The sequence below is a fragment of the Herpailurus yagouaroundi genome, unplaced genomic scaffold, assembly GCF_014898765.1.
Source record: "Herpailurus yagouaroundi ecotype Mexico unplaced genomic scaffold, PumYag 159, whole genome shotgun sequence".
NCBI lineage: Eukaryota > Metazoa > Chordata > Mammalia > Carnivora > Felidae > Herpailurus > Herpailurus yagouaroundi.
Window position 1 is genome coordinate 38349831 of NW_024412400.1, and position 21087 is coordinate 38370917.

At 33.4% G+C, this 21087-nt stretch overlaps 1 protein-coding gene across 3 annotated transcripts in view; it reads left to right on the top strand.

The window, feature by feature from the left end:
• The window catches only part of U2SURP (U2 snRNP associated SURP domain containing), a 56422-nt gene that overhangs the window by 19044 nt on the left and 16291 nt on the right, over positions 1-21087 (top strand). Inside the window, exons 7-22 of one of the 3 annotated variants that reach the window (XM_040480396.1) lie at positions 2472-2539; positions 3120-3214; positions 3297-3332; positions 3424-3506; positions 4761-4926; positions 5109-5320; positions 6251-6294; positions 9378-9482; positions 10910-10976; positions 11054-11217; positions 12547-12709; positions 13114-13193; positions 13871-13958; positions 15192-15314; positions 19738-19894; positions 20619-20714. In XM_040480396.1, the coding sequence (XP_040336330.1) occupies positions 2472-2539; positions 3120-3214; positions 3297-3332; positions 3424-3506; positions 4761-4926; positions 5109-5320; positions 6251-6294; positions 9378-9482; positions 10910-10976; positions 11054-11217; positions 12547-12709; positions 13114-13193; positions 13871-13958; positions 15192-15314; positions 19738-19894; positions 20619-20714 (1747 nt within the window). Of the gene's footprint in view, positions 1-2471; positions 2540-3119; positions 3215-3296; positions 3333-3423; positions 3507-4760; positions 4927-5108; positions 5321-6250; positions 6295-9377; positions 9483-10909; positions 10977-11053; positions 11218-12546; positions 12710-13113; positions 13194-13870; positions 13959-15191; positions 15315-19737; positions 19895-20618; positions 20715-21087 lie in introns of those variants that run through there. The other 2 variants (XM_040480395.1, XM_040480397.1) reach the window with 2 other exon arrangements.

The window sequence follows — 21087 nt, forward strand, 5'->3', positions numbered from 1 at the left end:
GGCTCGAACTCACGGAGTGAGAGATCATGACCTGAGCTGAAGTCAGACGCTCAACCGACTGAGCCACCCAGGCGCCCCAAAAGTTGACTGTATTTTAAATAAAAAGTAATGGGATTTTTGTTTTTAAACAGTTCTAAACTGAGGTATTTAAATAATACCAGCATGTGTAGTGTTAGTTAACTTTGGAAAACTTACATATTCCAATAATGTATCTTTTGCCTTTAACATTTTTGGTATTTATTTGGAAATACTGTCAACCTAGCGGCACTTTCTTTTAAGTATTCTTGGTATTAGAAAAATTTTTATTTTTCGATGGATTTTTCATGGTAGTTGATATATAGATATGGGTCACGTCATTTGGAACCATACTTGGTGAAGAAATATGATTACATTGAAAGGTGACACTGACCTTGCATGACTAAAATAGCTCTGGATGCAAAGGAAAAAAAGCAGTTTAATTGAGAGATAATTCACATACCATAAAATTTACCCTTTTAAATTATTCAGTTGTTTTTTAAATTATATTCACAGTTGTGCAAAAATCACTAATTTCTAATTGCAGAACATTTTTATTATCCCAGAAAGAAACCTTATACCTATTTTAGTCATCCCCAACCCCTGGCAATTACTAATCTCCTTTTTATCTGTTTGGATTTGCCTGTTTAAGACATTTCATGCAGATGGAATCATACAACATGTAGCCTTTTGTTTCTGGCTTCTTAGCATAGTATTTCAAGGTTCATCTGTATGTTCTGGCACATGTTAGTACCTTATTCCTTTTTATGGTTGAATAATATTTTATGGATATAGCACATACTGTTTTTTTTTTTTTTTTAATTTTTTTTTTTCAACGTTTATTTATTTTTGGGACAGAGAGAGACAGAGCATGAACGGGGGAGGGGCAGAGAGAGAGGGAGACACAGAATCGGAAGCAGGCTCCAGGCTCTGAGCCATCAGCCCAGAGCCTGACGCGGGGCTCGAACTCCCGGACCGCGAGATCGTGACCTGGCTGAAGTCGGACGCTTAACCGACTGCGCCACCCAGGCGCCCCAATAACACATACTGTTTATCCATCTATCACTTGACATTTGGGTTGTCTCCACTTTTTGGTTATTATGAATAATGTTGCTATAAACATTTGTGGGTAGGCTTTTTTTGTGGACTTACATATTCAGTTCTCAAATATATGATATATGTATTTTATATCCCTACATACACATACACCTAGGAATGGAATTCTGGGTTGTATGGTAACTATTTGTTTAATCTTTTGAGAAACTGCCAAAACTGTTTTCCAGATTAGCTGTATCATTTTATAATCCCATCAGCAATGTATGAGGGTTCTAATTTTTCCACATCTTTACCAACGCTTGTTAAAATTGTCTATTTTTAAAATTTATTTTAGTCATCTTAGTGGGTGTGAAGTTGTATCTAATTGTGATTTTGATTTTCACTTCCCTGATGATGAACATCTTTTTATGTGTTTATCATCCATTTGTAGTCTTCTGTGGAGAAATGTCTTTTCAGCTCCTTGGCCCATTTTGTAATTGAACTTCTTGTTGTCTTTTTACTGTTAAGTTGTAAGAGTATTTTACACTTCCTGGAGTCAAGTCTCTTATCAGCTATTTGAATTGCACATGTTTTCTCCCATTCTGTGAGTTGTCTTTGCATTTTATTGATAGTGTCCCTTGAAGCCCAAAGTTTTTAATTTTGATGAAGTTTAGTTTATCTGTTTTTTTTGTATGTTGATTTTGCTTTTGATGTCATATCTAAGAAATCATTGCCTTATTCAAAGTCATGAAGTCATGAAGATTTATTCCTATGTTTTTCTCTTAGAGTTTTATAGTTTTAGTGCTTCAGTTTAGTTTCTGTGAGTCATTTGAGTGAATTTTTGTGTATGGCATGAAGAAGTTCAACTTCACTTTTTCTTGCATGTGGATATTCTAGCACTATTTGTGAAAAAAGTCTATTTTTCTCCATTGCGTTATTTTGGCACTTTTAAGAGAGGGATTTCAAAAGCAGTTTTAAAAGAGGAATCCCAAAGATGTTACTGATTGTTTTACTAATTCATAGTCCTCCTACAGTGATTGTTTTGAAGAAGGGCATATTTTTGGTAGTTGTTCATGGTACTTTAGTTGGCAGTTCAGTTACTTTATGTTCAGTAGTTTTGCTTCCTGTTATTCTCTAACAATATTCAGGCCTAATTATCCCAGGCTTTTAGGGGATAAAGTTAGCGAGTCCTTTACTTTAAGACTGTAGTTTGTTATTTTCTTTAATTGCTTTAATAATTGAATTGTTAAATTCTTAGTTCAAGAGAACAGGAAGGAAGTGCAGTGAAAACAGAAGTAATTTAAATAATTAGAACATAATTGGCACTGAAATAAAAATTATTTAAAACGATCTGATTATTGAACCATTCGTTTTGTTTAATCTTGTTTTGTATGAAATATAACTTGTTATATCCTTCATAGCCACTGAAGAAAGGGGAGAAAGAAAAGAAAAAAAGCAATTTGGAACTCTTCAAAGAAGAATTGAAACAGTAAGTTTTATAGTGTGGAGAACAGCTATCATAGGTATTTTGCATTATTGGCTTAGAGATGCAGGTATGAAGAATGTAGTTTACTGATTAGTTACCACTAAACTGGCTTACCTAGTATGAGGTTGTTTTAGATATTATAGTGATTTTTTTTAGGATATGTTTGAAAGTGAATTAGCATTTCATCCAGCCCCTGGGTTGGTTACATCATGTAGATGCAGTTCAATTGATAGTATCTAAGTATTTAATGTCCAGAGTCCTGTTTGCAGTGGAAACAATGTAGTCACTGAGATATGGGTGAGGAGTTAGCAAACTTAACCAAGAAAGAACAAATTCTGTGGTCTTGATGTTGAATTTCCACGTTGGAAGTGGGCTTTGTATTCTAATGCTTGTTTGACATAGCAGAAATTTGCTCATGACTTCTAGCTATGGGACTCACTGATCTCAGTTGTTAGTCCTGGCATTTAATTATTCACAAATATTTCAAGTTCTGTGAACATGGTACCTGGGTAAGTTGTATTCTTAACAGATGTGAACGAACAAATTTTGGCTCATTGTTAGTGATTATAAATGTTTTCAACAGAATTCAGGAAGAGCGTGATGAGAGACATAAAACAAAAGGCAGGTTAAGCCGATTTGAGCCTCCTCAGTCAGATTCTGATGGTCAGCGTCGTTCTAGTAAGTGGCATTTTTTTTAATGTTTATAGTTGTGATTAACTATTCTAAAAACTAAGAATTGTTTTCTTTTCCCCTTTTAAAGTGGATGCGCCTTCAAGAAGAAATAGATCATCTGGTGGTAATACAGTTTTTTGCTTTTTTCAACTAATAAAAATTGTCCATACTTTGTATTTTGCAGGTTATAATTTTTTTTCTCCTCTTTGTCCTAGTTCTTGATGATTATGCACCTGGCTCACATGATGTAGGAGATCCAAGCACTACTAATTTATACCTTGGAAACATTAATCCACAGGTAATATTAGAAAAGTTAGATGAATGTTGACTTGTATTCTTTATAATTATGGAAGAAAACTGCTTTATCAATAAAATAAAGTCAAGAATCTAAAATAAAATTTGATGGAACTTAGGGACTATTGAAGTCTCTAAAATTACCTTATAAAATTAAGTCTTAACTGGTATGGGGTGAATTATCTTGCTGCAGTTTTTAAGGGGTTATCTCTTCTTTCTGTAACTGGACTATCTGAATTTGAAATGTCTTACTATGTGCTCATTTTATTATTTATCAAAATAGGATATGACCAGTGCTAGTCAGTGTTCTTTTGAGACTACCCCCTTCTGATGCATAGCTTGCTTCCTTAATAATGTATTTCCTTTTTCTTTCTTCATAATAGCAAACTAGTGATTTGTGCCTGTCTTTTATATTTTAATTATTTTCCTCATTTTAGTGTTACTTGTGTTATGAGGAATGTAGTGGTTGTAATAAATAACATGCTCTTTTTAAAAGTTACATCTGTTTGGACCTCATTGTGTATTTACCATTTTTTCTTTTCTCTCTCGGTTACATAGGGTGCTGGAAAAAGAAAAAGTGATTAGATTTTTTTTTCTTTTATCACCAACATATATTTTCTCCTTTTCTTAAATGCGATAATCACTGCTGCCTGAAAAACATTGCTAAATGCCTAAATAAATCACTGCCGAAAAACAGCTTATTTTATTTTATTTTTTTATTTATTTTTTAACGTTTATTTATTTTTTGAGACAGAGACAGAGCATGAACCGGGGAGGGTCAGAGAGAGATGGAGACACAGAATCTGAAACAGGCCCTAAGCTCTGAGCTGTCAGCACAGAGGCCGACACGGGGCTCGAACCCACGAGCCGCAAGATCATGACCTAAGCCGAAGTCGGACGCTTAATTGACTGAGCCACCCAGGCTCCCCCCCCCCCCACTTTTTTTTTAAATTTTAAAACAGCTTATTTTAGATGCAGGATCTTAAAAGGAGCAAGAGGGGGATATAGAGGTGTACTTCTGATTTCTTTAGCCATCGGCCTCTTCACCTGACCCCTCATTTGTGTTTCTGGTATGAAAAGATTTGTGAATGTCCCATGAGGGCAAGATTTTACCTGTATAGATAGAGGTCCTAGTACTTGAATGGAGAATTGTAGCATTAAAATGTCTTTTTGTTAAGTTTGCAACAATTACTTTGCTTTCTGTTGCATAGAATTTCCCTTTTTTCGCATACCAAAAAACTCTCAATCTTTTTAATAGATGAATGAAGAAATGCTTTGTCAAGAATTTGGAAGATTTGGACCATTAGCCAGTGTGAAAATTATGTGGCCTAGAACTGATGAAGAAAGAGCAAGAGAGAGAAACTGTGGCTTTGTGGCCTTTATGAATAGAAGAGATGCTGAAAGAGCTTTAAAAAATTTAAATGGTAAGAAAGTTTTTATTGTCTCTTAATAGAATTCAGACTTTTTCTCATTCTGGAAATACTTACGAAAACTCTAGGGGAAAAATAGACCAGAAATGGAAAGGTTAAAATTAATTCAAATTATCAGTCATGTTTTATTTTCTTTTGAGAGTTACCAGGGTGACCTTTCTTTTCTTTTTTTGTAGGAAAGATGATTATGTCTTTTGAAATGAAGCTAGGTTGGGGTAAAGCTGTGCCTATTCCTCCACATCCAATATACATTCCGCCTTCTATGATGGAACATACGCTTCCCCCACCTCCATCAGGACTGCCTTTTAATGCGCAGCCTAGAGAGAGGTTAAAAAACCCCAATGCTCCAATGTTACCGCCACCTAAAAACAAGGAGGATTTTGAGAAGGTAATTTAAAAAATGTACATAGGGCCGCATCTAATTTGTAAATACTAAATCTGTGGTAGTATTTCTTTTCAATAATTTTATAGAAAATGTGTGTGTAATTTTGTTTGGCAACTCTTAAAGAAATAAGTAGATGTGTTCCCTGCCTTAGCCCGTGGAAACCCTGTATTGAAATACTAGGTCATATTTTTATTTGTGGCTACCATTCCTTTTTTGACCACTTAAGTTTTTTTTCCTTTGTCCACTATTGTATCCAGGTTTGCTTAAGTGCAATATCTAAATTAACTTTGTTCTGAGAAAGTGATACTTTGTATTTGGTTAAGTGACTTTTCAATTAGAAAGACCTAAATAGTTAAACTGTTTGGATGGCTGCTAGCTAATTTAATTCTCAAGGTCTGAGGCATTAGAGTATTTGAGAGCATATGTGGTTTTTTTAAAAAAACAGTTAACTACTCTAGTAAAAGCAAAGGGTGAGTATTTTCTTTTTATTAAACATAAAACCAACTTAATTTCAGTTTATAAGAATTTGTTGGTTCTATTATGAAATAATTACACTTAAAATGACAGGGCTGGTTTTAAAGGCTTGGGAACAAAGTAGCAAACTGTATGGTCAGAGGCAAACAGTTAATTATTTCACAAATTAAAATCTTTATCTGATAATTCTCAGTGTAGTACCTATTTCAGTGCATTGATGTGCATTCTGGCAGGAATGTTCTGATTCTTTGCATTTGGTGAACATTTATTGTTCACTGAACACATCCATTTGCATTTATGTAATTGCTTAGTGTATAATTACTTCAAATGCAGTCATTGCCTGCAAAACTTGTGATTAGATGTGTAGTGTTTTCAATGCATTATGTATATTTTTGCTTGTTACTTGTTAACAATACTCACATATTCTATGTTTATTATCTGATGTGACTTCATATACAGACTCTGTCGCAAGCCATAGTCAAAGTGGTTATCCCAACAGAAAGGTACATGTTTTTCTTTATTATTACTGATCTAAATATAGACAATATCCCCTTCTGAATTAAAAAAAAATGGTGTTGAGGAAAAGGTAATATCTTGACTGAGCAATGGTTCCTTCCCAGTACTTTTTGGGGGGGATATGTGACTAACTTTAGTGTACTTTGCAATTTTATGTCCTTATCTTTTTGTTTTTATTGTTACCAATGTAGGGGATTTTATAGCTTTAGTAGTTAGAAGGTGTTTAATAGATTTAATATGGAGTTGTTAGTCTAATAATATTAGACTATTGTGATGGGAAAATAGTATTTTAAATGTATCTTAAATTGTGTATAATGTTACATTTTGACCCATCTGTTTTTTTTTCTCTTTGTTCCTGAATGATCTGTGTTTATGCAACTTTAGTTTGAGTTCTCCTTACTGAAGGGCATAGCTTTGTTTTTTTTCTAATTGATTAGGAATTACTACCAATTCATTTCATGAACACTGAATATACTAGAAACTTTTTTTCATGGTAACAAAGGTATTTGGAATTCTTTTATTTTCCTTTCTTCCTTTTTTTCGTTTTCAACATAATGATAAAGCAGAAGAATTCATGCTCTAGGTATGCTCTTGCTCAGTCAAGCTAAGCCTTTTCCCAAACACAGGAACACAACACTGGTTGAATAATAAATGAACACAAAAGAATACCAAATTCTCTTTGACATTGGCCTTGGTGAGCAACACCAGCTGAACTGTCTGCGGCAGCGGGGGACCAGGAAAACATCATGGGATGGATTGGGAAAGTATACAGTTTTTGACCAGACATTGGTACGATCGACTCCAATAAATGTGGTTTTATTATAACTGAGAGACAATTTTTTTTTTTTTTTGGTTGTTATTGCCCAGAGTAAGATAATTGCCATTTTAAAATAAAATAATGCACTTTAAAATATATCCTCTTTTTGTACTACACTGTTTCATTCTGATAGAAAAGTCACCCTTTTAAAAATGATGTTAAATACACAATCTTTAAGGAAAAAGCTGTGTGATTACAATTCTTTAATAATCTTGAATTCGGGTTAGCAACAAACTAATTGTCAGATTTTGATTTTAAATAATCACATGAAACGTTTAAATATTTTTAAACTTTAAATTTTCTAAAATAGATTTTATCAGTTTACAAGCCTATTTAAAACTATAGTGGGTTTTTTTTCCACTGATAAAAAAGCACTCACAGGAAAGTATTTTTGTAGCATTTAAAAAGCATATATCCAGTAGTAGCTTTACATGTGGCTCAGCTTATTTCAAAACTAAATTTTGAGTAAATATTTTGTTGAAAAGTCTTAACTCACCATTACAGTGAATCCTTTGTTTTAAACTTGCTAAACCATTTTTCATCTATAATATTCAAGTCAAGTTGCATTTGACTTAATTCGTATAAGTTTCTGTATGTATAGCATTTGTCCCCCTAGTAATTGATTTTATATATTATGATATTTACATAAAATTTCCCTTCACTTCAATTTGGCACATACCAGTGGGAGTTTTGGAACTGAATCATAACTTTACATTATCTCCCTTCCCTCAAAATGATATCATTAGCTGTATGGATGCCAAGAATACATTCTTATTTGGATATCAAGAACTGCCTATTTGCAGAACTATTAATACTAGTTTTTAGATTTAAAATTGATGCTTTTGGTTTTTTGTTTTAACAATTTTGAGGTTGAATGAATAGTTTTAAATATAGTTTCCCCTTTATTAAAGATTTAAACTTTCATATAATTTTTTTGATCTAAAGAGGTCAAAAAAATTAATTTTTTTCACTATGTTGAAATTTTAGTGTCCATTTAAGTAGTTTTGTTTGAAAACTGTAAGAAAATAATTATAATGACCATGAGATAAATTATTTTACTGTTTATGTACTCTGAAGCAGTGCTTTATAGAGCCAAAAAAATCTGTCTTATTCTATAACTCTATTCATATTCTAGCAATTATATGAACTTAATTTGAGCTGGGAATGCTAAAGGTGTAATTTAGTGTGTGCCTTGTACCAAGAGCCAATATCCTTTTGCTTTTCCCAATTATTATTTGCCAACTCTGTATGTTGGGGGACTGGTGAATTGAGAAATCAAAAGCAGCTTATAATAAGCTGAGTCATTTTTGCTTGATGCTGTAATCAATGTCTAAAATAGTGTTATATATCACATGATTTTAGGACCTAGAGTTTGAAAATAAAGATTTTCTATGAGCCCAACCAATAAAATGTACTAAAAAGTTACAAGTTTCTTTTTGGCTTAGATATTGGACAGTAATTGTTTTGAAAAGTGGGAAAAGCATCTTACCATGTCCCTGTTTTTGGAATATTTTGGAAAGCGGACTCCATTTAAGTCTTTGGCAATATAATTGCTTCATTGAGTCATAATATGCAGGCAGAATTATACATGTCATGAGTGGTGTGAACTAGTTTGAAGTGTGATCCAAAGGGATGTTGCCTCATTAAAGGTCAGATTCAATAAAAACTCCATCTGCTATATGTGTACCAGAAAAGCACAGGAGTTGGATGGATTTTTTATTAAATCAGGCCTTAAACTTGTTAAATAGTTCTGCTTTTTTATAAATTACAGTTATGTATATAACGTTTCAATACCACCACAAAAGTGCTTGGTTTAGGAATATTTTCTTTTAAAACTGAGATAGTATGTAAGTTTTTAGATGGCTATAATAACATGTAAGCTCTGAGTTTACTGATTTTATATATTTGCAGCTTTCCAATTAGTTGTGATTCATAATTTAATGTTTTGCATTTTGAAAATAAAATTAAGTGGCATTTAAAAAATTAAAACTTTATTGCTAAGAAGCTGTGTTGTGGTTTCCCACCCTCCCTTCTCCTTTCCTTCCCCTCCAACTCCCCTGTCCCCATTATCCCGCTCCCTCTTAATGCACAAGGAAGGCATTAACATATGCTCCAGGTTATTTTTTTGGTATAAAATTTTGTATTAGTCAGCAGAATAATCTTTTTCTGCACAATTATAGTAACTTAGGACAAGTATAGTTTTATGTAGTGGTAGGTCTGAATCCATTTTCTTTAACTGTGTTGTTGTTGTAGGAATTTACTCGCCCTGATACATCGAATGATAGAGTTTGTTGTACGTGAAGGGCCAATGTTTGAAGCTATGATTATGAACAGAGAAATCAACAATCCTATGTTCAGGTGTGCTTTTTTTCTTTTAAATTTTTTTTTACTGTGGTAAAATATACATATAACAAAATGTATCATTTTTGCCATTTTTACGTGTATGGTTGAATGGCGTTAAATACATTCATATTATTGTGCAGACTACCTCGTATAAGTGGAATCATTCAGTATTTGTATGTTGAGACTTGCTTATTTCATTTAGCATAATGTCTTCAAGGTTCATCCATGTTGTAGCATGTGTCAGAATTTCCTTACCTTTAAAGCTGAATAATAGTCCATTGCCTGTATAAACCACATTTTGTTTGTCCTCAGGTGTGCGTTTAAAAAAAACTTTTAGGGGCACCTGGGTGGTTCAGTCGGTTAAGCGGCTGACTTCAGTTCAGGTCATGATATCGCAGTCTGTGAGTTTGAGCCCCGCATCGGGCTATGTACTGACACCTGAGAGCCTGGAGCCTACTTCAGATTCTGTGTCTCCCTCTCTCTCTGCCCTTCTCCTGCTCATGCTCTCTCTCTCTCCCTCTCTCTCAAAAATAAACATTAAAAAAAAAAAAAAAAAAACCTTTGTTTTTTGGAATTAAAAATATTTCCAAGAATAAAGTTCTAGAAGTTTGGGGTTATTTTTGTCGTAGGAATGAGAAGACAGTTTTAGTAAATAGGATGCACTTGGATCAGTTTTCCATCTGATTTTGATTTAGTTAACTGCATAACATTGTTTTTAGCAGTCTCTAGGAGGAAAATACTCTGTGCTTTTCAATGAAAGTCCTTCATAAGTGAGATATAGTAGAATAATGGAGATTTATAGAAAATTGCTTATCTTCTGAATAGCTGTGGTATCTAAGGTATTCATTTAACACTCTTAAGTCTTTAAAATACACTGCTTTTGAAATTTCTATCTTGGGGCGCCTGGGTGGCGCAGTCGGTTAAGCGTCCGACTTCAGCCAGGTCACGATCTCGCAGTCTGTGAGTTCGAGCCCCACCACGGGCTCTGGGCTGATGGCTCAGAGCCTGGAGCTTGTTTCCGATTCTGTGTCTCCCTCTCTCTCTGCCCCTCGCCCGTTCATGCTCTGTCTCTCTCTGTCCCAAAAATAAATAAACGTTGAAAAAAACATTTTTTTTTAAAAATAAAAAAAAAGAAATTTCTATCTTTGGAAAATCTCTCCACTGCCGGATACAATAGCCTACATGTAAGCGTTCAATAAAATTGATTGTAAGATGCATACATACCTTCTGAGTACTAACATTAGTCACAAAGGCTGTCTGGGGGCTAGGGTGAGGAAGGGGATAGATGGCAGAAGGCAATGGGTAAGTATTTTTCTTCAGGGATCTTTGCTTTTGGTTTTTATTTTAAATGAAATAGGCAAGTAGTATTTCTGATTTGTTTATATTTACTTGAAGACACTTAATATGATTAATTTTTGTTTTTTGGGTTTGTTTTGTTTTAGATTCTTATTTGAAAACCAGACACCAGCCCATGTTTACTATAGGTGGAAGCTTTATTCTATTCTGCAGGCAAGTGGAATCAATTGCTTTGTTAATTTTGACTCTGAGTATTTCACCGTTCTAATAACATTCTGTACATTTATTAGGGAGATTCTCCGACTAAGTGGCGGACGGAAGATTTTCGTATGTTCAAAAATGGATCTTTTTGGAGGCCACCACCATTAAATCCATACCTGCATGGGATGTCAGAAGAACAAGAAACAGAAGCTTTTGTAGAGGAGCCTAGTAAAAAGGGAGCACTTAAGGAAGAGTAAGAATTTTTTTCCTTTACTGTTAACATATTCAGAAAAGTCACTTTAATAATTGCTTTAATTAATATCTTATTAAGATGTTAACTCTAAAATGTAAATTGTTTCTTTTACTTGTGAATGTTTAGAATACCAACATTGTATTGCTTTGTAATTTTAAATATCTTGGTAAGTATAAGTATGTATTCTATTGACCTTTGTCTCTTCCTACTGATGAAGAGTAGTGATGGTCTCTTAAGCAATGATTCTCTAGCAATGGAATACTTGTGGTTTTTAGAGAAATTATATTGGGACCCTTAGAATTCTTGCCTCTCTGAATGCAACATTAAAGAGGAAAAATTACTGTAGAGCTTTGTGAAATCATATGGTTGACTATTCAAAGCCTTTCCACAAGAGTTTACAATGTGTGGCCACCATGGAAACATATTTATCAGTGCTCAGTCATTATGGGTACAGTGAAGTTAGACTGGTTTAAGAAGCAGAAACAAATACAGCTATTAAATATTAAGAGGAGGTCCTCATGGAAGAAAATTGGCTAAGAGGTTATGGCATATAGGAGTATATACTCAACTGTGTAGAGTAAATCTTAATGCTAGCTGCATTGATTCATTGTTTGTGAAAGCATTTGCTAATGGAGAGCTATATATTTTTGAAGCCTATTTGCTTCTTAAGATGTATTTTCATCATTTTTTCCAGGGATCTGCAAACTCTGCCTATAGGCTAAATCTGGCTGCCTCCTGTTTTTGTAAATAAAGTTTTATTAGAACACAATCATGCCCTCTCCCCTCCTTTTTTTTTCTTTATATTTCATTTTAACTTGTTGTCTATGGCTGCTTTGGTGTTAATAGCAGTGGAGTCGAGTAACTACAAGAGAGACTATATGATCTGCATTGCCTGAAATATTTATTATCTGATCCTTTACAGTTTATCATCCCCTGCTTTTAGCCTGTTGTGATCTGATGCAGAAGTGCTAAAGTAACTGACTTCCTTCAAAAGAAAGTAAAGAACATGAAGGCTTTTTTCCATTGTAATAGGATAATAGGACTGGGACACTCACAAACACTTCTTGCAAAAAAATGCCCATAATTTAAAATTTACTTTATTTGAAAACTAAAAATCACTGAATTATTTATTTATGAGAAAGTGTTCTTTCCCCATGTAAGTTCTTCAAAGAAATGTAATGTATTTGGGGGACTCAAATCAGACTTAACACAATTTAGTCTTCAGAATTTTATCTGAGTGGGTTTTAAAGAAATTAGTTTGTGAGCAGAAACTAATGGCATTTGAAATTTATGTCTATAAATATTTATGTTAAAAACATTTGTATTCAGACAGAGGGACAAATTAGAAGAAATCCTGAGGGGGTTAACTCCAAGGAAAAATGATATTGGAGATGCAATGGTTTTTTGTCTTAATAATGCTGAAGCTGCTGAAGAAATAGTGGATTGCATTACTGAGTCATTGTCCATCTTAAAAACACCCCTCCCTAAAAAGGTATGGGCATAATTTCTCTTTGTGGAACATTAAGTAAAAGAAATAATAGTTGACTTCATTTTGGATTGAAATTGGTTTCCTTTTTACATGAAGAACTTGACTGAAGAAATCTTTCCTATGCAGTCTTATTTTCCTTCTGTCTGGGAAACTTGTTATGTTAATTGATGTGCAGATTATCAACCGGTTGAAATAGAAATGAGTTACATATTTTATCCCTGCCAAAGTAGTGGCTTCAGGAATGTTGAATTTCTTATAACCCTTCTAATTAGCTGTGACTGTTATAGCTAAACATTAGCCTTATGCCACTAATTGCAAAAAATTTCAATACGGATTTTTTTCTAGCTATATTATTTGCTGCTCGTTTTTATTTTTAATCTCATTTATGTTATCTTTTGGTATTCTAGATTGCCAGATTATATTTGGTTTCTGATGTTTTGTATAACTCTTCAGCCAAAGTTGCCAATGCTTCATATTATAGAAAATTGTAAGTATAATGTTGTAAGCTGATATTCCTGAAATAATATTTAAGGGTAAGGAATTCAGAAGAGAGAATTATTTTGTTAATGTTAATTAATTTGAATTTCTTTATAGTTCATAGAATTTTCTAAAAAATCAGGTTGCATTCATTAATCCACTTTAAGCTAAATGTTTTCAAAGTTTTCATATTAGTTTTTTGATAAATTACACTAGAACAAATAAGCGTTAAAAAATAACTTTATATTTTTATTGCATATTTAGCCAGTTGTGTAGTAAATAAACAGAAATAATAGAAATAATAGGCATAAAGGAAGAGACCAAAGACAGAACATGAACTGTTTTAATCTAGCTGTTCAATATAACTAGTTTTTTTTGCCTTGGACAAGTCACTTAAATTTCCTAATATAAAACAGAGGTCAGTTTAGGTAACTTAATGTATCATAAATGTAAAGTTCCTTGTTAATCAAGGAAACTAATTCTTGGCATAACCATACAGAATAAGGAGTTCAGTGTTAAGAGTTTAGACATCTAGTTATTGATTTTTGAAGAGTTACTTGATTAATCTATGAGGTTTTTTTTTTTCTTTTTTTGAGTTTAAGAATTTTTTTCATTTGCTAGCATGCTGAAGTAGAATGGGGGTTTTTAAATAAATTCTATCATAAATCTATATTCTTTGAATTTCAGTTTTGAAACAAAGTTATGTCAGATATTTTCAGACCTCAATGCTACCTATCGTACAATTCAAGGCCATTTACAGTCTGAAAACTTTAAGGTATGTTTATTTTATTTTTTTCCCTAGTGTTAAGCAGGGGGTAGGGGCTGGCAAGCACATTGGAGGGCTAGAGAAGTACATAGGACAAGTATAGGACATAATGTGCATCTTTCAGAAATTATTGTTTTAAGATTTACTGCCATTTTATCTTCAGTATCAGAAATATCTGAAATTTTGAAATATTTTATATAGTGTTGTTTTGTTCGGTGTTAAGTTTGAAGTATTTTATTTAAATGTTTTAAATATTAGTCTTTCCACAAAAAATTCAGAATATCACTTGTTTTAGAATGGTATATATAATTTGGCTGGAATAGGAACATAATTTTGGTTATTCATGCTTAGAAAATGTATTCAGTTACTTTTTATAATCTCTTTCTTTGTAAATCAGTGTTAAGAAAGCCAAACAAAAAAAATCTTGCTTATAATGGAATAAATAGATATTACTTTCATGGGAGGAAGACTTTTCATGGAATGAAATTTTTAGCTTTGGGAGGGTGCCTGGGTGTGGCTCAGTAGGTTAAGTGTCTGACTCTTGATTTCAGCTCAGGTCATGATCTCACAGGTGTGTGGATTCCAGGCCCGTGTTGGGCTCTGCGCTGACAGTTTGGAGCCTGCTTGGAATTCTTTCTCTCCTTCTCTCTCTGCCCCTCCCTGGTGCTCTCTCTCAAAATAAATGAACTTAAAAAAAAAAAAAAACAACTTTTTTTTTTCTTTCCTTTTGTTTTTTTAGGAAATTTTTAACTTGGGAAGATGCCCAGTGACTCCACCAATTAGGGAATTTAAACAACTACATTTAAAAATTTTGACTATAAATTAGAGCTTGTAGAAAGGTGTAGGGATGGGAAGAGAAAAGTATATCCAGAATCAAGAAAGTACTTCATTGGACCATAAAGGAATTCGGGTCAAAACTTGGCTACCCTGGTATCCAACTGTCATAAATTTCTAAGTTATTCCCAGATTGTGGCCTCGTGTACCACTTGTGGTATGGGGCATTGATCTTAGATGGTTAAGAACAAAATAGTTACTGTTTCTTTTTCATTATTTTTATTTCTAATTCCCTTTTAGTTAGAAGGTGACATTGATTTTTTAAAAATATAATGATAGTTAAATTGTTTTTTATCAAGAATCTTGGTTTAAAGGAAATACAGCAAATCGTGATGGTCATTTTCATGAGATGAAGTTTGAGACATTGCCCTAAAATAATAATTTGTTGTCTTTTTCCTGTTTATTTAGCAACGGGTAATGACCTGTTTCAGAGCATGGGAGGATTGGGCAATTTATCCAGAACCATTTTTGATCAAACTACAAAATATTTTCTTAGGACTTGTAAATATTATTGAAGAAAAGGAAACAGAGGTAGGTACTCAATGTATTTGTCTGATTATTTTAGACTTGATTTCTGGGGATGCTGTATGTTACAGATGTGAATAGTATTTCTTTGTGAAAAATACCTAGTATTTACCACTAACTTGTGGATTTTTGTTCCTGGAATTGCTGGAGCCCAGGAGAGGAAATTATGTATAATAGTAATTCTCTGTTTTGTTTCCTTATGTGACAATTGGGTAACTGGGTACCTCCACATTTTTTTTTTTTTTTTTTTTTTTTTTTTTTTTGGTAATTATTGAGTATAGTTGACATACAATGTTATATTACTTTCAGGTGTACAGTGTAGTGATTCAGCAATTCTATACATTACTTGATGCTCACCATGATAAGTGTAGTTACCATACAATGTTATTACGATGTTATTATGTTCCTCATGCTATACTTTTCATCTCTGTGACTTATTTATTTTATAATTGGAAGTTTGTACATCTTAATCTCTTTTTGCTTCCTTTTTGCAACTACCAGTTCTCTGTGTTTAAGAGTCTATTTTGTTTTTGTTTTTTACATTCCGTATATAAATCAAATCGTATGGTATTTGTGTTTCTCTGAATTATTTCACTTAGCATAATACTCTCTAGGTCTATCTCTGTTGTCACAAATGGCAAGAATCCATTCTTTTTATGAGTGAGTAGTGTGTGTGTACGTGTGTATACCACATCCATTCATTTGTCAGTAGATACTTTGGTTATTTCCATATCTTGGCTATTGCAAATAATGCTGAACTAAAAATAGGGGTGCATATATGTTTTTGAATTAGTGTTTTTGGGTTTTTTTGGGTAAATACCCAGCAGTGGAGTTACTGGATCATATGGTATTTCTGTTTTTAAATTTTTGGGGAATCTTCATACTGTTTTCTACAGTAGTTTCACCAGTTTACATTCCTACCAGTAGTACATGATGGTTCGCTTTTCTCCACATCCTTGCCAACACTTGTTATTTCTTGTCCTTTTGATACCAGCCATTCTTACTGGTGTGAGGTGATATGTCTCCTTGTGGTTTTGATTTGCATTTCCCTGATGCTTAATCATCTACTTTCATGTTGAGCCTACTTTCATGTGTCTGTTGAGCAATTTGTATATCTTTTTTTTTTTTTTTTTTAAGTGTATGTCAGGTTCTTTTTTGCCCACTTACCGGATTGTTTCATTTTGGTGTTGAGTTGTATAAGTTCTTTATATATTTTGGATATTAACACCTTATTGAGTATATCATGTGCAAGCACCACCTCCCTCTGGTAGGTTGCCTGTTTGATTTGTTGAGTTTCCTTTTCTGTGCAAAAGCTTTTTGTTTTAGTGTAGTTCCAGTAGTTGATTTTTGCTTTTGTTTTCCTTGCCTGAGGAGACCTATCTGTAAATACGTTGCTAAGGCCAGTGCCCAAGAGATTACTGCCTGTTTTATGGAGTTTTATGATTTTGGGTCTCATATTTAGATCTCTAATCCATCTTGAATTGATTTTGTGTATGATGTAACAAAGTGGTCCATTTTGGTTTTTTCATGTAGCTGTTCAGTTTTTCCAGCATTTATTGAAGAGACCATCTTTTCTTCATTAAATATTCTTGCCTCCTTTGTTGTAGATTAACTCTATAGGTGTGGGTTTATTTTTGGATATTCTATTCTGTTGATCATGTGTTTATTTTTGGACCAGTACCATGGTTTTGATTACTGTAGCTTTGTAGGTATCTTGAAATTTGGGATCGTCCTACCTCTGTCTTGTTCTTATTTTATTTGGCTGTTTGAGGTCTTTTGTGGTTCCATACAAATTTTATGATTATTTGTTCTAGTTCTATGAAAAATGCTATTGGTTATTTTGATAGGGATTGCATTGAATCCATAGACTGCTTTGGGTAGTATGGATATTTTAACAATATTCTTCTAGTCCGTGAGTATGGAATATCTTTTCATTGGTTTTTGTCATCTTTGGTTTTTTCCATCAGTTTTTATAGATTCCAGAATATAAGTATTTTACCTCCTTGGTTAAATTTATTCCTAGGTAGTTTTTGCTTTTGGTGCAGTTGTAATTGGGAATGTTTTTGTAAGCGCTCTTTCTACTACTTTGTAATTAGTGTATAGACATGTAACAGATTTCTGTATATTTTATATCCTACAACTTTACTGCATTCATTTATTCTAATAGTTTTTTTGGTGGAGTCTTTAAGGTTTTCTATGTATAGTTTTGTGTCATCTGCAAATAGTTTTATTTTTCCCTACCTATTGAGATGCCTTTTATTTCTTACCTCATTGCTGTGGCTAGGACTTCCAGTGCTATGTTGAATAGAAGTGTTGAGAGTGAACATCCTTGTCTTATTCCTGTTCTTAGAGGAAAAGCTTTCAGTTTTTCACTATGGAATATGATGTTAGCCTGTGGGTTTTCATATATGTCCTTCATTATGTTAAGGTATGTTCTCTTTAAAACCCACTTTGCTGAGTTTTTATCACGAATGAATATAGTATTTTGTTAGATGCTTCTTTTGCCCCCGCTGAGATGATCATGTGGTTTTTGTCCTTTTTTGAATGTGATGTATCACATTGATTGATGAGTGTTGAACAACCCTGACATCCCAGGAGTAAATCCCACTTGATTACGGTGAATGATTGTTTTAACGTATTGTTGGATTTGGTTTGCTAATATTTTGTTGAGGTTTTTTGCATCTGTGTTCAACAGGGATATTGGCCTGTAGTTTTCTTTTTTTAATGTCTTTATCTGATTTTGGTGTCAGAATAATGCTGGTCTTACAGAATGAATTTGAAAGTTTTCCTTCTTCTATTTTTTGGGATAGTTTGAGAAGAATAGGTTTTGACTCTTTTAATTGTTTGGTAGAATTCACCTGGAAAGCCATCTGGTCCTGGATTTTAATGTGGATTTTTATTTTGACTACTGATTCCAGTTTTGGAGATTGAATGTTTTGGGGAAGTTATCCATTTCTTCTATGTTGTTCAGTTTGTTGGCATATGATTTTTTCATACTATTTTCTTATAATTCTTTGTATTTCTGGGGTATTGGTTGTTATTTCTCATTCATTTTTATTTTATTTATTTGAATCTTCTTTTTTCTAGATGAGTCTGGCTAAAGGTTTATCAATTTTATTTATCTTTTCAAAGAACCAGCACTTGGTTTCATTGATTTTAAAAAAAAATTTTTTTTTAGTTTCGATTTTGTTTGTGTCTGCTCATCTGTTTTAGTCCCACTAGCTTTGGCCTTTGTTCTTCTTTTTTTAATTCCTTTACATGTAAGGTTAGAGTGTTTGATATTTTTCTTGTTTCTTGAGGTAGGCCTATATTGATATAAACTTCCCTCTTAGAACTGCTTTTGCTATGTCCCAAAGATTTTGGACTTGTTTTTTTTTTTTTTTTTCCATTTTCTTTGTCTCCATGTAGTTTTTGATTTCTGATGACTTTTTAAAAATGCTTATTTATTTATTTTGAAAGAGAGAAACCACAGGGAGGGGCAGAGAGAGAGAGAGAGAGAGAGGGAGGGAATCCCAAGTGGGCTCCGTGCTGTCAGCACAGAGCCCAACGTGGGGTTTGATATCATGAACTATGAGATCATGACCTGAGCCAAAATCAATAGTTAGACGCTTAACTGAGCCACCTAGGTGCCCCCTGATCACTGTTTTTTTTTTTTTTTTAATTTGATGACATGAAAAGATACATGATGCGTTAGTTGAAAAAAGGAACTAATAAAGCAATATGTAGCTATATAAGTAAATATGTACATGAAGAGATGCACCACAATGGTAGCAGATTCTGTTCATCACGATTCTGTTGCTTTTCACCTCATCATTGTTTCATGAATCCTTTGTCTTCAGTTCTACCATCCTCATCCAGTTATCTTTTCACTTTCATTCCTATGAGATTCTAATTAGCCCCCCTGTTCCAAGCACATGGTCCTCGTTTCAGTTTCTTAAGTATACGTTTCCTTCTACCATAAACCTTTGTAAATATTCTTGCCTCTCTCTGAAACATCTCCTGTTTACCTGAGATCCTTCAGATGTCAATTTAAGACTCAGTATCATTGAGCCTTCTCAGACCGCTTTAGGTGAAACCTGTATACATTGGAATAGTATGATATGCCTCTTTGTTGTAGCAGTCATTATAGTCACAGTTCTTTGAATATTGTGATTTTATGATTGCCTGCTTCCTCCTACCCCCTGGTCTCCCAGAAAATTCTAGTAAGACCTATTACATGAGGGACCAAAGGAACAAACTTGTTTTTGTTTATTATTGTATCCTCAGTGCCTTACATGGTACCTGGCATCAAGAAATACTTCGTAGATCTTTCTTAAATAATGAAAGAATGACTGCTTCTTTGTCAGACAGGAGGATGAAGTATATCCTAGTTATAGCAATATGACTTTAGTAAAGGAAAATGTTACAGCAAGTATGTATGTTTCTGTAGGATGTACCAGATGACCTCGATGGTGCCCCCATTGAGGAAGAGCTTGATGGTGCACCTCTAGAAGATGTGGATGGAATTCCTATTGATGCTACTCCCATTGATGATCTTGACGGAGTCCCTATAAAGAGTCTTGATGATGATCTTGATGGAGTGCCTTGTAAGTTCAAATTTCAAACTGATGAGCTAATAAGTCTGATTCCAAAACTCTTTAATTTCCACACATGTGGATATGGAAAAAAGTTTAAGGTATCAGTCTTTAATTTGTCTTTTATTTCTGACTTTTCAAAATTCAAATACCCAATAATACATTTGACTCTGCCAAGAAAAAGGTTTTCTTTCTAGTCACATACCTTTATTGGGATAGCCTCGTATAAGTAAGTTTCTCTTTTTGTCTTAATTGTCATGAAAACTATAGGCACAATCTTGTTCTCAGTTATACTCATAATCCTAGATGCCTTGTTTTGTCAGTTCTGTTTTTATTCATAATTTATGGGTTCATGTTTCTTAGATGCCTAAAGTCACTTTTGGCCATAGGATGTATACAGAATCTGTAGTATGTTTGAATTGCATGAAAATATTAAACAGTATAAGAATTGTATAGTTTAAATAGTGATTAGGTAAAGACCTTAAAGATTTTTTTACTGCCCCAACTTCTCCATTTGCTTGAAATCATAATAACTTGCATATTTTGTATTGATGTATTTGTGTTTAAACATCGGACCTCAGGTGTAGAGAATTAGATTAGTCATAATCCTTGTTCTTGACACTAGCATTATTAGTCCATATGTGGCCTTATTTTACTTTTTAATAATAGAATGAATACCCATGAACTCTTTAAGTCATCTAGTAGTAGGGGTTAATGGCTTATCCTTCCTCATTAGTGGATGCAACTGAAGACTCCAAGAAGAATGAGCCCATATTTAAAGTTGCCCCATCAAAATGGGAAGCTGTAGATGAATCTGAATTAGAAGCACAGGGTGAGTAAAAGTACAATAAATATTAAGCTTTAGAAAATTGAGTACTTAAAATCAATTATTGGTGTGTATGTGTGTGTATGTTTTCTTTTTATGTTTTACAACATTTCAACTTTAAGACCCGGAGTTACTATATTTTATGTCTAGTGGCTAAGTTTTCATTATGGTTGTTGTTACAATTTTTGTACATCTTTCAGTTTGGATGCTTTGCGAGTAATCAAAGAAACCACTAATACCTTTCAGGGTAAGGCATTTCAGTAGAAAATGTAGATGGAAGTTACACCTATTTGGAAATCTACTTAGAGGTCAGTTTCAGAGAAACCAGGCTTTGATCCTCCCATAATGCTTGACTTTTTAGATGCAGTTTAGACCTGCC